The sequence below is a fragment of the Gambusia affinis genome, linkage group LG04, assembly GCF_019740435.1.
Source record: "Gambusia affinis linkage group LG04, SWU_Gaff_1.0, whole genome shotgun sequence".
Lineage (NCBI taxonomy): Eukaryota > Metazoa > Chordata > Actinopteri > Cyprinodontiformes > Poeciliidae > Gambusia > Gambusia affinis.
Genome location: NC_057871.1, coordinates 14,446,834 through 14,460,215, shown reverse-complemented (window position 1 = coordinate 14,460,215; position 13,382 = coordinate 14,446,834). Strand labels below are relative to the sequence as shown.

General features: G+C 36.8%; 1 protein-coding gene across 2 annotated transcripts in view; it reads left to right on the top strand.

The window, feature by feature from the left end:
• Window positions 1-13,382, top strand: part of LOC122829876 (MORN repeat-containing protein 4-like) — a 32,353-nt gene that overhangs the window by 2,016 nt on the left and 16,955 nt on the right. For both annotated transcript variants that reach the window (XR_006370447.1, XM_044114772.1), the window contains exons 2-4: window positions 389-463; window positions 9,505-9,619; window positions 12,522-12,631. Coding sequence is in view for 1 of the 2 variants with exons in the window: in XM_044114772.1 (XP_043970707.1) it covers window positions 397-463; window positions 9,505-9,619; window positions 12,522-12,631 (292 nt within the window). In the remaining variant the exon portion in view is untranslated. The remainder of the gene's footprint in view (window positions 1-388; window positions 464-9,504; window positions 9,620-12,521; window positions 12,632-13,382) is intronic.

Sequence of the window (13,382 nt, the reverse complement as noted above, 5' to 3'; positions counted from 1 at the left end):
TAAAAGTTTCATACCACATTTAAGAAGTCTTAAGAAGTTGTTAGTGATTATGACTGCATCAGCTGGTAGCTTCTATTCTTTCGGTAAATTAAGAAGACAGCTTGGTGCTGTTTAATAATATTACACGATCATTTGTTTAGAATAGAGTAGAATAAACAATTACATTGGTGTTCCCATCCAGTTTTGGACAATTGTAATGCCGAATTCTATAGTTATAGTAATAATCTGAGTTTTGTTGCTCTGAAGGCACTTAGCCATATCAAAGTAACTAGCAACAACCCTTAATGTGTTGACAAAGAACCCTGCTTTGTGTGTGTAGCTGTGAGGAAGTCAAAGATTGACGTCAGTGGCTCCTAATGATTTTTATTGTGTGTTAACTGTGTGCCAGAGGGACCCATGACCCTGACACGAGGATCCTTCACCTATTCCAACGGAGAGGAGTACCATGGAGAGTGGAAAGAAGGCAAGGTCCACCTGCTCCATCCCCACCCTTCCTCCATCACCGCTTTCATTTCAGAGAATATTTGACTAAGACATTAATGCCTCATTTAGGTTCAAGCTTACAGGGATACCATAAAATGAACTTTAATAGTTGTAATCTGCTGCAGCATACGTGAAGCTATGCTAGCTTGACTTTGACAACCTTAACATGTAGATGGGATGTGGAATTTGATGTTTCAGTTCAGTTACAAAATAAACACCAACTCTGACAGATCATCAGTAGAGCAGGGGTTTAAACTGACTAATCTATCACAGCAGTGTTAGCTTAGCAGCATTAGCTATCACTTATTAATAATCACAAAAATAAACATCAAGACTAAAAACATAATACTATAACAGACTGAATGTTTTTTTCAAAGGTTTTGTTGGCTCTACTGGCCTTCATTAGAAAGTAGTTAGACAGGAAACAGGATAATGAGAGAGGGGGAAAATGTGGCAAATATCGCCATGCCAGGAATCGAACCTGCAACCACCGCCACGAAGACTAGGGCCTCAATACGTGGGTCATGCTCTGCCCCTACGCCGCCACAGCACCCCCTGAATGTTCTTTTCTTTATGTGGGAAATGTTTGAGTATTTTTTGGCGAACTATATGGATCCCTTGCAATGTGACGTCATGCGCACAAAATCCTGCCGCCATCTCTCTGCTGGAGAGCAAAAAGATGCTCGCTAACGATAACTAGCATTGGATTTAGCCGTTACATTTTCAATATAAACATGCTAAGTCTTAGATGAATGCCTGATGTATATAAAAAAATGGACGCAGTGTTTTGCTACTAATTGTCAACACTACAACAACTAGATAAAAAGGTCAGGAAAAAGTTTTTATTGAAGAAAAAGAATTGTGAGGAGAAGGAGGTAGTTCAGTTAGCTTGACTTTGACAACCATAAGATGTAGATGTGATGTGGAATTCAGTGTTTCCATTCAGTTTCCAAGATTAAAAAAAAGGCGACGTAAACACCAACTCTGGCAGATCATTAGTAGAGCAGGTGTTTAAATGAGCTAATCAACCACCACACTGTTAGATTAGCTTATAGCAGCGGAAGCTAATCTAATACAAATATTATGTTTTGCAATTAATAATTGCAAAATAAACATCAATCCTAAAAACATAAAACTCTAATGGACTGGTTGTTCTATCCTGACATTGTGGCGTTATTGTTAGTTGCCATGGCAACGAGTGTGATACAGAGAGCGAGAAAAAAAAAGAAAGAAGAATATGAGTGGTTTTGAGTTATTCTTCAGTGGTTTTTCTGGGTTATTTTTCCATTTGCTGTGGTGCACTGTGCTGACTTAATCATACCTACATCTCCAGGTTTCATTTAGTTAACGGTGTAACTAATAGCGGCAGTGCAGCAATTCATGGCATGCGAGAGAATCGTCTTTTTGCCCTCAAGCGTTGAGCTCAAGCGCAAAATTTCCAGTTATAAACAATAACATGCCAGGAGTTCATAGACAACTACATTAAAATCCATTTATTTTAGACATCTAAACATCAGTGGCTCTGATGTGCTCAACTTGTCAAGTTTATTTATGTAGTACATTCAGCAACAGGGCAGTTCAAAGTGCTTTACACCATAAAAACATCACACACTCATCAATTATGAAACAAGGGTTAAACATTAGTTTGTCAAATATTGTCCTCAAAATAATCAAGCAAACATCAAATATGTTGGTCAATATTTAACTCATTACTAATCAAACACAAACTCTAAACAGGTGGGGTTTTAACTTTGGTTTAAAGGAACTTTGTATTTCAGATGTTTTGCAGCTTTCTGGAAGCTTGTTCCACGTTTGTGGTGAATACTGCTTATTATGATCCATCACAAAATCTCCAAATACCCTCTATTGAAGTTGAAAATGAGTAAAGGTTTAGTGAATGTGAATTCTTTGCAAGGCTCTGTACATTAAAACCAAAAATTACACAGGTTTTTGTGGTAGTGAACAAACATTGTGAAGCTGTTTCATTACAAAAATCCAGTTCCTTTAGTGTGAATGTTCAAAGCTCAGGATTTGCTGTTTGGAGTAAAAGTTAATGTTTAAATAGGACTCAAAGAATCTTATAAAGATGAACAGTTCACTAGGATTTACATTTTTTGGGTTTGAATATAGGTCACAGGGACTTTTCTGTTGTGATGTGTTTTGGTTTTTTTACTTTTTTATTTTCATCAATTTATTGTATTGTGTAATTTTTTTTTTGCAGCATTTTGGTGCCACCGTTTCAACCCGTTTTTAAAAGTGCTAAATAAATAAATTTGACATTGTCATTTTAGAATATTTTATCATAAACATTTACAACGCTGATTTCTTTAGTGAGCATATTTTAAAAAGGAGCTTCTTAAAGTGCATTTTAAGAAGTTAAGAAATATCTTAGATGTTGGGTTTATAAGATAAGATGTCATTTGAGGAAAGCAAATAGTTACTATTATTTTGTATTCATAAACAGAATAAAGGTTTTGCACATCTCAAACTGTGTTCTAACAGTCTAAAATTAGTGTACAACAATTCAGTCCTGGTTTGCATTTTGTTTTGTTTTTTGACTAATGAAAAGCAATAGAATAGAAATATTCTCCATTGTCCCTGAGTGGAGAAATTCAAGTACCTTTAAAGTTAGTGTTTAAAGTCTCTTCTATGTAGTTGATTTCACTCTAAAATTGGTCGTAGGATGCTGCGCGGTCGGCTGCACAAACACACAAGGATGTAATTTTATTTTATAATTTTTAATGAGGAAAGATGGTGGCGGAGGATAGCAGTCGTTAAACATAACGACTGGCAGCTGTCAATCAGAACGACTGTCAGCCATCGGTGTAATGTGGATTTGCAGTTAACACTTTATACAAGGTAAGAAGATTAACGTTCACACAACTTATAAGTAAGTATGATTAGAAATACATAAAATATTACATTATGAAGAGGTACTGTCTAACCATTAGTAACCATGGAGACAGTGCCGCACCGTCATGTAGCCTAGCATGTATGGAAATAACTGGTTAGCATCTTGTCTTTTGAACTTTTTAATGCTGCTTCGGCTTAAGGGGAAACGCCATTTATGACATAGTGATATAAATCATGTGGTGTGAATTAAGACAGAGTCGGTAATTTGATCAACAAGTCAGGAGTGAGGAAGTACGGGTGGGTTTCCAAGCTAGCTTCTTTCCAACTTCTGTAAATACCGCCGTCTAAGAGCCCCAACCAGGTGTGTTACGTTCACAGACAAATTAGCTTGACTGGGACAAGTAGAAGTCACTGATAAACTGGCAAAATTAACTTTGGAAAACTATTTCAGTCGCTCCGTTGAATCGCTGGTGTCTTCGGAGACGCCGCGTCGCACTAACTGAATCATATTTGCACTTTGCCGGATGGCGATTACAGGCGCCATTCGTCATGGAGGATTAATGATTAAGTGACGCAGTTGGAAAGGATCAATAGCTGAAACATTGTCCATAACGTATATTGAATAATAAATAAATTATACCCAATGGAAACTCCTTGGTTTAAGTTGAAGTTCTTAAAATCTATTATATTATTTGTCACTTTGCTGACATAGTTTTTTGAAGCTGACAGTCTTTACCTTAATAGCCGTTACTATCTGATGGCTAATTTAGATACATATGTTTTAAGTCCCACCTGCCAAACAACTGGATAGCTTTTTTAATTACAGTAGTGCTGAGCTGATGACCTGAATTTCTATCTAGAGGATATCGGTTAGAATAAATGGTTAACAGAGGATACCAGTAAACACAATAAAACAGAGTTAACTGTGGCAGCTTTTAATTAAAGTGGAGTTTCATTTTAGACTGGAGAGTTAGGATGAAGATGTGTGTACATTAGCTGAGTCCCTGTAGAAAAAACTACTTTTAAATAAATCTGCACTCGCACACAAACAGATTGTGTTTTACAGCAACCAGCAAGAACAGCCAGAGTAAAAAAAGAATAGGTGACAAACTGAACTCATATTTGCACTTTGACTAAAACACTGAGAAAACCTTTGAGGTAAGGTTAAACAAAGAACAAAAGTTTGGCACCTCAGCAGCTCGAACACCGGAGGGAGAAACATATGCTCTGCGCACAATTAACTAAAACTGCTAAACTGGTTTGGCGGCGATTCATCGAAATGCTTCATTACTTTTGTTTTCATGTCAGCACAATTGAGCTTTGTTTTGTTTTGTGGCACAGAGACATATTGGGTTCACAAATCGCTACCGGTTTGAAACAGCTTGGATTTCTTTTGCCATCATGCATCTTGTAGTTCATCCCTTTAACTTTAAATTACAATAAATATGTACATATTTAACACTTAATTTAAACATCATCAAGCACACAGGAAGGTCTCGTTACTGAAACTCTGCAGTGATAAATGGTCTTTGTTTGAAAGTGTGCAGAAGTCAGACGTTCTTGAGATTTATTTGCCCATCTCCTATGCACATATTTTATTTTAAAAAATGTGAGCAATATGTCTTTAGTTTATCCATGTAAGATCTTTGCACATTAATGAGTGTTAGTAATAATTGGGCAACTATTTTATTGTCAGCTCATCATTTAACAGCCAGCTCTTTGATTTGCCGTAGTTTTATAGGATTTAGTGGTGTGGAAGAATTGCGTAGGCCGATGGACTGGAGGTAAGAGTTTCTGTACGGATGTGAGTCGATGTGACCTTTCTTTCACTTTTTTACACTACAACCTCAAACATCTTCGGGATTCCATGAGACGCACCAATAAGGTGCACGGTTGTGGAGTGGATGAACAATAGTACTGTCATGATCCTTGGGTCTTTGTGTTTTTGGTTGTCACTTGGTGTATAAGCAGATTCATTGGGGTTGTTTATTATATATCGTTAAGGATGTTCTGTACATTGTTTCCATTAGTTATTAGATAATATGACCCAAAAAACGGTTTCAGAGTGATTTATGATCACATTGTAAACTTAATTTTAGTATTTTTCATCTCCTAAATGTCACAAAAACAACAAAATCTTAGATTTTGGAAATCCAAACCACCCAAAAAATGTTTAAAGGCCACTTTACCTTTAATATTTATGTTGACATGTTCTGTATAATAGTTCTCGTTAATCTGCAATTATTGATTATGTACAGCTCCAGATATCTTTAGAAAAGGTGAACAGCCTGTGTGTGGGATCATTTTGTACTTCTTTAACTACTCAAACTTTGAGTTTGAGTAGTTGGGAAGAAAAATTTTTTCATCTCCTAAAATATTACACAATAGTAGAATAATTATATAAATCATAAGTATGCTCCTTTGTGCAGCTCCAAGTATATGTACACCTTTATTTTCTGCCGGGACTTCATTTTGCAGCACCTCATTTGCTTTTCCCTAAGAAGCTATTATTTTCTGCCACATCCAAAATATGTGTGATGACACATCCTTTTTTTTGAGCGTGAAATGTTGAATTAACACTGCGAACAGTAATATGCTATTGTGTGCGTGCTTGTGTGTGTGTTTTTTTGCACGGTGTTCGTCAGGAACACAGACTGTCTCATTGTCTTTGCATGCAAAGTCACTGTTTGCACACAAACATGTAGGTGTGTGTCAGACAGAGGTCTTCCATGTCATATGAATAATTCAGTCAAGTGCTGGCTCAAGACGAGTCCGGGGGCTATCAGGTTACAGGAAGTAGGACCGGTACATCCACAGCAGCCCAGGCACAGCCAGTAGTCATTTACTACTGTTCTTTGCCTGTGCGGTCATTTAACATCTGTGCATTACCGCTATTGATTGACATAAAAGCCGGACAAATTCAGCTAAACCGTAATTAGCCAGAGACCATGACCCAACATGAGCTAAGAGAGAGGCGTTATAAAGAAGCTGAGAGACAGATTAAGTTTGCTCCAAGGGGACTAAACCAAGGAGATGAAGAGGAAATGGCTGTCCCTAGCTTCAACAGTCTGTAAATAATGTGTGCTTTGAGCGAAAAATAAACTGTTGCATTCATTGTGATCCGTAAACTGCTGCCACTTGATTTTATTATATTCAATAACCCCATTTGTATTTGACGCATCTGTTGTCACGCTTTGTGGAAGACACTACTGGTGTTTGTTGCCAGATGATTGCACTCTCGTTGACACTTCATAGATTGTTGGATTTCAGCAGCCAGTCCATGAAATGTCTGCCAGAGGCTGCTGCTCACTTGTCAGGGCTCATGCATGATAGAGAGTTGGACTTGAAATGCTGTTGGCCCTCTTCCTTAGCCATCCTGATCTTTGCACCAGCATCTATGGATGCAGGGAGTTTCAGGAAGGAAGGACTTTGAAAATGGAGGGCAGAGCTGCCAAATCGCTTTGCCAAATCTCTTGTGAAAACCCTGCTCAGATTAGGCAGAGAGCAGCTCTTTAAGCAGCCCTGACAGATGGACTGCCTAATTTACTTTGCCATTAGCTGGGAGCAATGGACAATGCTCACTGGCCTCTACCCGTCTTTACCCTTTGCCAAGGAGCCTCCTCCAGTAAATCCTGAACTGCTCTTAGCTCTCTCAAACCCCACCCTCTGAGAGCTTGCATGCTCTTCTTCTCAGTTTCATGGGACTATGTGAGCTCTCTCTAAATCCCATTGCTCTAGGAAGATACCAGGTCGTCCTCAGCACAGTAATGGACTCGCTCTCTGTGATTGTGTTGTAGACAGTAGCTCCTGCAGCTGTACGGCTGAGCGCACCTTGAGATTTTTCTGTTTATTACCTAACCCTCTCTAATATAAACAGAATTGTGGAGAAAAAAAGATTGTGTCAAAACAGCTTGTCACATGTATGTCCTAAACCTAAATGTTATTGTTCAGTTTAGTTGTTTATTTGGCTGTTTATTTGATCTTTTTGTAAGCTAAAAATGAACAAGCGCAGTTTTAAGTGTAGTTCTATGAGTGTTCGTTTGGACCTCGTCTGAGATTCTTTCTGTGTGCGCGGTTCTGGCCGGTCACTGGTTTTGAGTTTTTGTGTGTGTATGTGTGTGTGGTTTCACAAGCTGAAGAGCTGACGGGTCCCCTGGTTGACCGACTGTGGCATCTGCTGCGCTCTTCCTGAGCATCGCACTAAGAGTGCCGGTGGGTTCAATATTTATATTCAATATCATATTTAATTATTTCTTGCGCAGCCCGGTACCAATTAGTCCACGGACTGGTACCGGTCCGCGGCCCGGTTGTTGGGGACCACTGGGTTAAACAGTTAAATCTAGTCAAAACTTTGCCCTAAAAAAAAAGTAGAAATGAAGCAAACATTGTTGCTTTACCTCCTTTTAATGTGTATGTATAAAAAGCAGTTAGTATTGGAGTTAAACATGTGCAGTCTTATTCTGAATGGAGAGGCACCTACTTTCACACCATTCACAGTGAGAACCTGGAGGTCCCATGATGACATTGTAGGAAACAGTTTCTTGGATTTTCCACACCATCAAATGGCAACATTTAATCGGTTGTTTGCAATGGCCTTTACATTGCAAAAATAGCATTCACTATTCCAACAACAGATAGTATAAACATTTTTTTCTAAGCTTCTAATATGTTCTGTTGTCATCCTTGATGCCTAAAATGTGATTTTTTATTTTTTTTTTCCACAGACTTGTGCTGGCAGAGTAAGAGCTGAAGATTCATGGTTTTGATTTGTCAATGGTTATGGTAAATGGACAGTCTGTTAAATGAATAAGAGGAAATAGAATATTACATATGAAATCACAGCACATGACCTCTGTATGCCATGCAGAACCCAAACCTCAACATGACCGGTTTGCAAGGCCTTATGCTCCATAAAAGACGGCAACCTTCATCTGTGATTCAAGCACTAACTCAGCAGTCTATTCATACATCTACTGGAGATCTGGGTTTATTACTCTGGAACCATATCTGTCCTTTTTATAATGTGTCCAAGGTAAAACTGTACATACCCAGATAATATATAAAAAGAGTACATAAAGAGGCTCTTCCCAAATGGAGGAGTTTAAGTTTCTTGGGGTTTTGTTCACTAATGGGTCATGATATCGACAGTGGTGTTTTTAATTTAAGAAAAGGCAGATTGTGTTTTTGAAGAACTTTATAAAAACCCTTTTGTGGTTAATTAATCTTACAAATAATCTGCTATTTTCTATTTCCTGCTCTTTCCTTATTACCCAAAAGACTTGATTTTTGGCAAAGTTTTGTGAAATAAGATCAGCTTAAAAGGTAAGGTAATTTTATTTATATAGCACATTTTCAGCAACAAGGTAGTTTAAAGTGCTTTCCATGAATTAGAAGGAAATGCATACAAAGCAAGTTATGTATCCGTGAACGGGTTAGGATAGATCTGTGGCCTATATAAAACATGTTCATTATATTTTTTGCACAAAATCATTTCTAGATATTGAGATTTCAACCTGTTCAGTTCTGCCTGATTTATGGCGTCTTGTCACTTTAAATCCAAGTAAGCTGCTGCTGGCCACGCCCCACAATATGGAGCCATTTTCATTTCAAATAAATGAATAAGTACACAAACACAGTTCTTTGAAAAGCAGAAGTATAGCCTCCTGCACAACCAAGAAGAATGCAGCAAATGGTTTCTGGATAGTAAATCAACAACAAAACACTCGTCTTTTCCAGCAGCCATTGTACAGTGGAAATAGCGGGAAATCCAGCTCATCAAATGTGCTGGAGCTTCGCTGGGGTTGCTGGGTAACGGCCAACGTCTGCTGATTTGTGACGTTATATTCTGAACGTTCTTGCAACCAGATACAAAAAAAACATGAACTTATTGCCAAAAAATGGCTGGGTGTTTATTTTTAAATTTACTTTTAGTGGTTGGGTTTTTTTTTTTTTCAGAAGCAACAGAAACCCAAATGGAAGAACAAAAGCATCCAACGTGTGAATTTTACATTGTAGGTCTCCTTTAGCGATTTCCTCTTTTGAAAAACAATATATTTAGAGTTAATTTTGGTCCTGCTGTGTTAATAAGTTATAGATCTACTCATTCTTACCATACTAGCTACCATTTGTTTTTATAAATGTTGCTTTTTATTGTGCAACTTGCCGCAGGTCTGCGTCACGGCCTGGGTCAGCTGATCTTCAGCGACGGGACGTGTTTCACCGGACAGTTTGAGAACGGCCTGTTCAACGGCTGTGGCGTTCTGGTGTTTCCTGATGGCTCCAGGTTCGTGCCTCACCGCGTGTCCCTTCATGAATTACTGCATTTTCTTTGTTTTGATTAGAAAATCACTAGGATTGTGCTAGATTAATAGAGTGCTTCTTCTTATTATTGTACAAGTTATCTGCAAGTTTTTCCATTTAGGTTTTTGCTAACACAATGCCAGATTAGAAAGACACCAGCAAAGATGTTAGAGAAGCAGTTGCTGCTGTTCTGCTAGTGGAGGTTCACGCTTTAACTGAAAGAAGGATCGCTTGGGGTCGTCACAATACAAAAATGTCAACCTCTCATATTAAGAAAAACACTCGAAACGCAACCTTTTTCAAGGGTTCTTTCGAAGAAAGAACAGAAGTATATAACCAATATCTTATTATTTTGCATTGTCTTAATTCAGCACGGAGAAAAAAAATATTTGGAAACGTTATATCATACACAACACTTAGAAGTGCTTATATCATCCATTAAAGTGGATTATTTTATTTTTTCCCAATGTATTTGTGAGAGAAAATGGATACAAACAATGGGTGGTTGAGGTCTGTGACAAAAAAGGGTTATTCTAATTTAAAATATATTTTTTGCAGTGTAAACATGGATCTGATCAGTAGAAATAAATTTAGCAGAAACCTTCGTCAGTTTCTTTGGACTTTCTGATCATTTTCCGCTCTGTTTTAGTTTGGGGTCACGGCTTTTTAAGATTTACTCGTTTTATGAAGTAGCTACATTAGCCGCTAAGTCCATTTGTCACATCACTGTTCAGTAGCCAACATAGCTGATGGAAGCTAAACATTGTGCTTGTAAGCTGGTGCTTTCTATGCTAGCTTTAGCCAACACCATTAGCAGGAGCTAATACAAAATCAAAACAAAGTGTTTAAAGTGATAATGAAGCATCTTAAAGTTTTTGTAAAACACTATTCTAATAATTCTGAGAAAATGTTTTCTCCTTGTGGGTTGACAAAATCAGGAATTATTGTTCTGTCTGGACTGAGCCATCGTCGAAGCGCCCCGTGTACGTCACATTCCCAGGATGCATTGCAACATAAACAACACGGTGACATCAGAGTGACAATATTTTTATTTAAATGTCTAAAAATCCAACAGCCGACACTATTTTTACTCTATTGTTTTTCCAAAAACAAAATAAATGCTTCTCAAATAAAATATTGTCAGACCTAACTATGGATATCTTTAACAACCTTTGATCAAAGTGTTGAAGTTCATAAGTCAACACTAAAGTAAAAACAAGTATGAACAAGCCTAGATGTCTTTGAGTGGTTTTTAAGTGTCGAATGAAAGATCATTTCTGCAAAAAAATAACAATAATGCACAAAGGAAATCCTGCAAGCCTGTATTTATTAAAGCTGCATTGTAAGGAAATCTAAGCCTGAATTCCCCCTCATGTGAAATGTGACTTCACTTTATTGGTTCTTAATGCTCCAGATTTGTCATTCCAATCATAAGTGTGTTTATAAAATGCATTTAATATTCATCTTGTTGAGGTAAACTGAACTGGTGCACTTTCTACAATTTTTTTAAAGATTTCATCAGCACTTTCTACATTTAAACAGACAGAAAGAAAGTGTAGAGGAGGAAAATACTGTGCAGAACAGATGTTTTAAAAGATCTGCTTTTATCCTCAGTGAAGTGTTTTCATCGCCTGACCTTTCCAATCTTTTTCAAATTGGCCTTTTCTGGTACATTAGCTGCCCAGCATTCCAAGGTAGACACATAATCTCTGTTCATTCTTCTGACAAGATTTCTAAAATTAATTGGCTTTATTTGACAAAAATATATAAAAATCTTCAATCTATTCAGCTGCTTTTGTTAACTGTTCCCTTACATTTGCTGAACCTTGTTTAAGTGCGACACAACACAACATAAAGAAGTTGAGGACAGCCTATTCAGTGCTGTATGCTCCGGCTTGGACAAAACATTTAATTTATTTTTCAAGGCCTTTGAAATCACCAAAACATGTTTTCCAGCCTCAACTTCACTTTTCAGCATCAACACTTTTTAACTGACAAGTCTGGACTTAAATTGCTCCCAAAGTTTAGAAAGTTTCCAGTAAAATTGGTACCGCTTTGCTGAATTTCAGCAAAAACAGCCGATATATTGTGTTATAATATATCAGAGATGATCAAAGTGCGGCTCGGGGGCCATTTATGGCTCTTGGACTGATTTTTTTTTTAATTTTTTTTTTTTGTGAATTAAGAAAGATACAAGTGGTTATTTTTAATCTGTGTAAAATTATCAATAAACATGAAGCACAAAAAAAGATGTTCAGCTTTTATGCTAAGAGTCACTTTGATTCAGAGACTTTTACTGAAAAGTCGGCTTTGCTGCACACAAATCAGCTTTTATTGACTTTATTAAAATGTTTTTGAAAGATCCTGTTCATATAATCTTATAATTATATGTACTTATGTCTGAGTAATTTGTAGATTATTTTTAATTAACATATTTGAATGTGCATGCTTGTTATTTACATTCAGTCACATTGAATTACTTGCATCACGCTTAGGTATATATATATTTTAAAAGCTTTCTCTATATTTGTATTATTAATATTTAACACCTTAGATGGAGGAGTTTGTCAACTAATAAGCAATTTCTAATTGGGGATCAATAAAGTGCATTCTATTCTATGACTGAAGATAAATTTGTTCAATTGAGGCCAAAACTAATTGAAAGCTTATTTTCTTTTTTAAGTTTGGCTCTACAATGAATAACATCCCTTTCTTACAAACAACAATAAAACTAGGTGACTTATTTGCGTGATTGTAGTTTAATTTTCCTTTTTGTCACGTGATTTTGGCCCATGTCTGGAAAACGTTTGGACGCCCCTGGTGTTTGGTTTGTAACGTTGCAGGGGAAGTATTGCTGCGTTGGACTCTCTGTGCTTTTCCTTCAGGTATGAAGGTGAATTTGTGCAGGGGAAGTTCCAGGGAGCCGGTGTTTTCACGCGCTTCGACGGGATGAAGTTTGAGGGCGAATTTAAAGGCGGATGTGTTGACGGCCACGGTAATCACCTCAAATTACCCAGAACCCTCTGGGTGCTGGAAATTTATCACAACATTTGGTGGCACTTTGTGATAATAAAAATTATGATTAAAAAAAAAATAGTGTTATTTTTTTTTTTTAATTGACTGTATATCTGTGACTCCATGGCAAATACTGCATTTTAAAAACATTCCCATCCAAAACGGGCTTCTTCAGGACACTTCTTACTTAAATAAATGTGATTTATACCATTAAACTGCATTTAGCATCTATGCACCAAAAATCTGGAACAAACTTCCAGAAAACTGTAAAACAGCTGAAACACTGACTTCCTTTAAATCTCAACTTGTTTAGAGTTGTATTCGAAACGTAATCAATTGCAAATTTATTGACGGAATCTGACTTGATATTGTGTTTTTATTGTTGATTATATGTTGCATTGTATTTTTGTGTTTGATTTGATGTAAAGCACTTTGAAATGCCTTGCTGCTGAAAGTTTGATTGATTGATTGATTGATTTAATCATAGTTTTGAAATTTATTGAGAGTAATATAAATAAATTTTTAAATCTTCATAGAAAGTTTTCACTATAGATGATTGATAAATGCCCATCCCGACTGAGTACCAGTGAGTTACCAGAGCACAAAACAAAATTTTATTAATTTAATAAGAATGATCAATTATTTAGTATTTAATAGAATAAGTTGATGAAGAGACAGAAAAAAATGCAATTAGTAAATAAGAGCAATAACTAAGTAAACAAGATAAAATA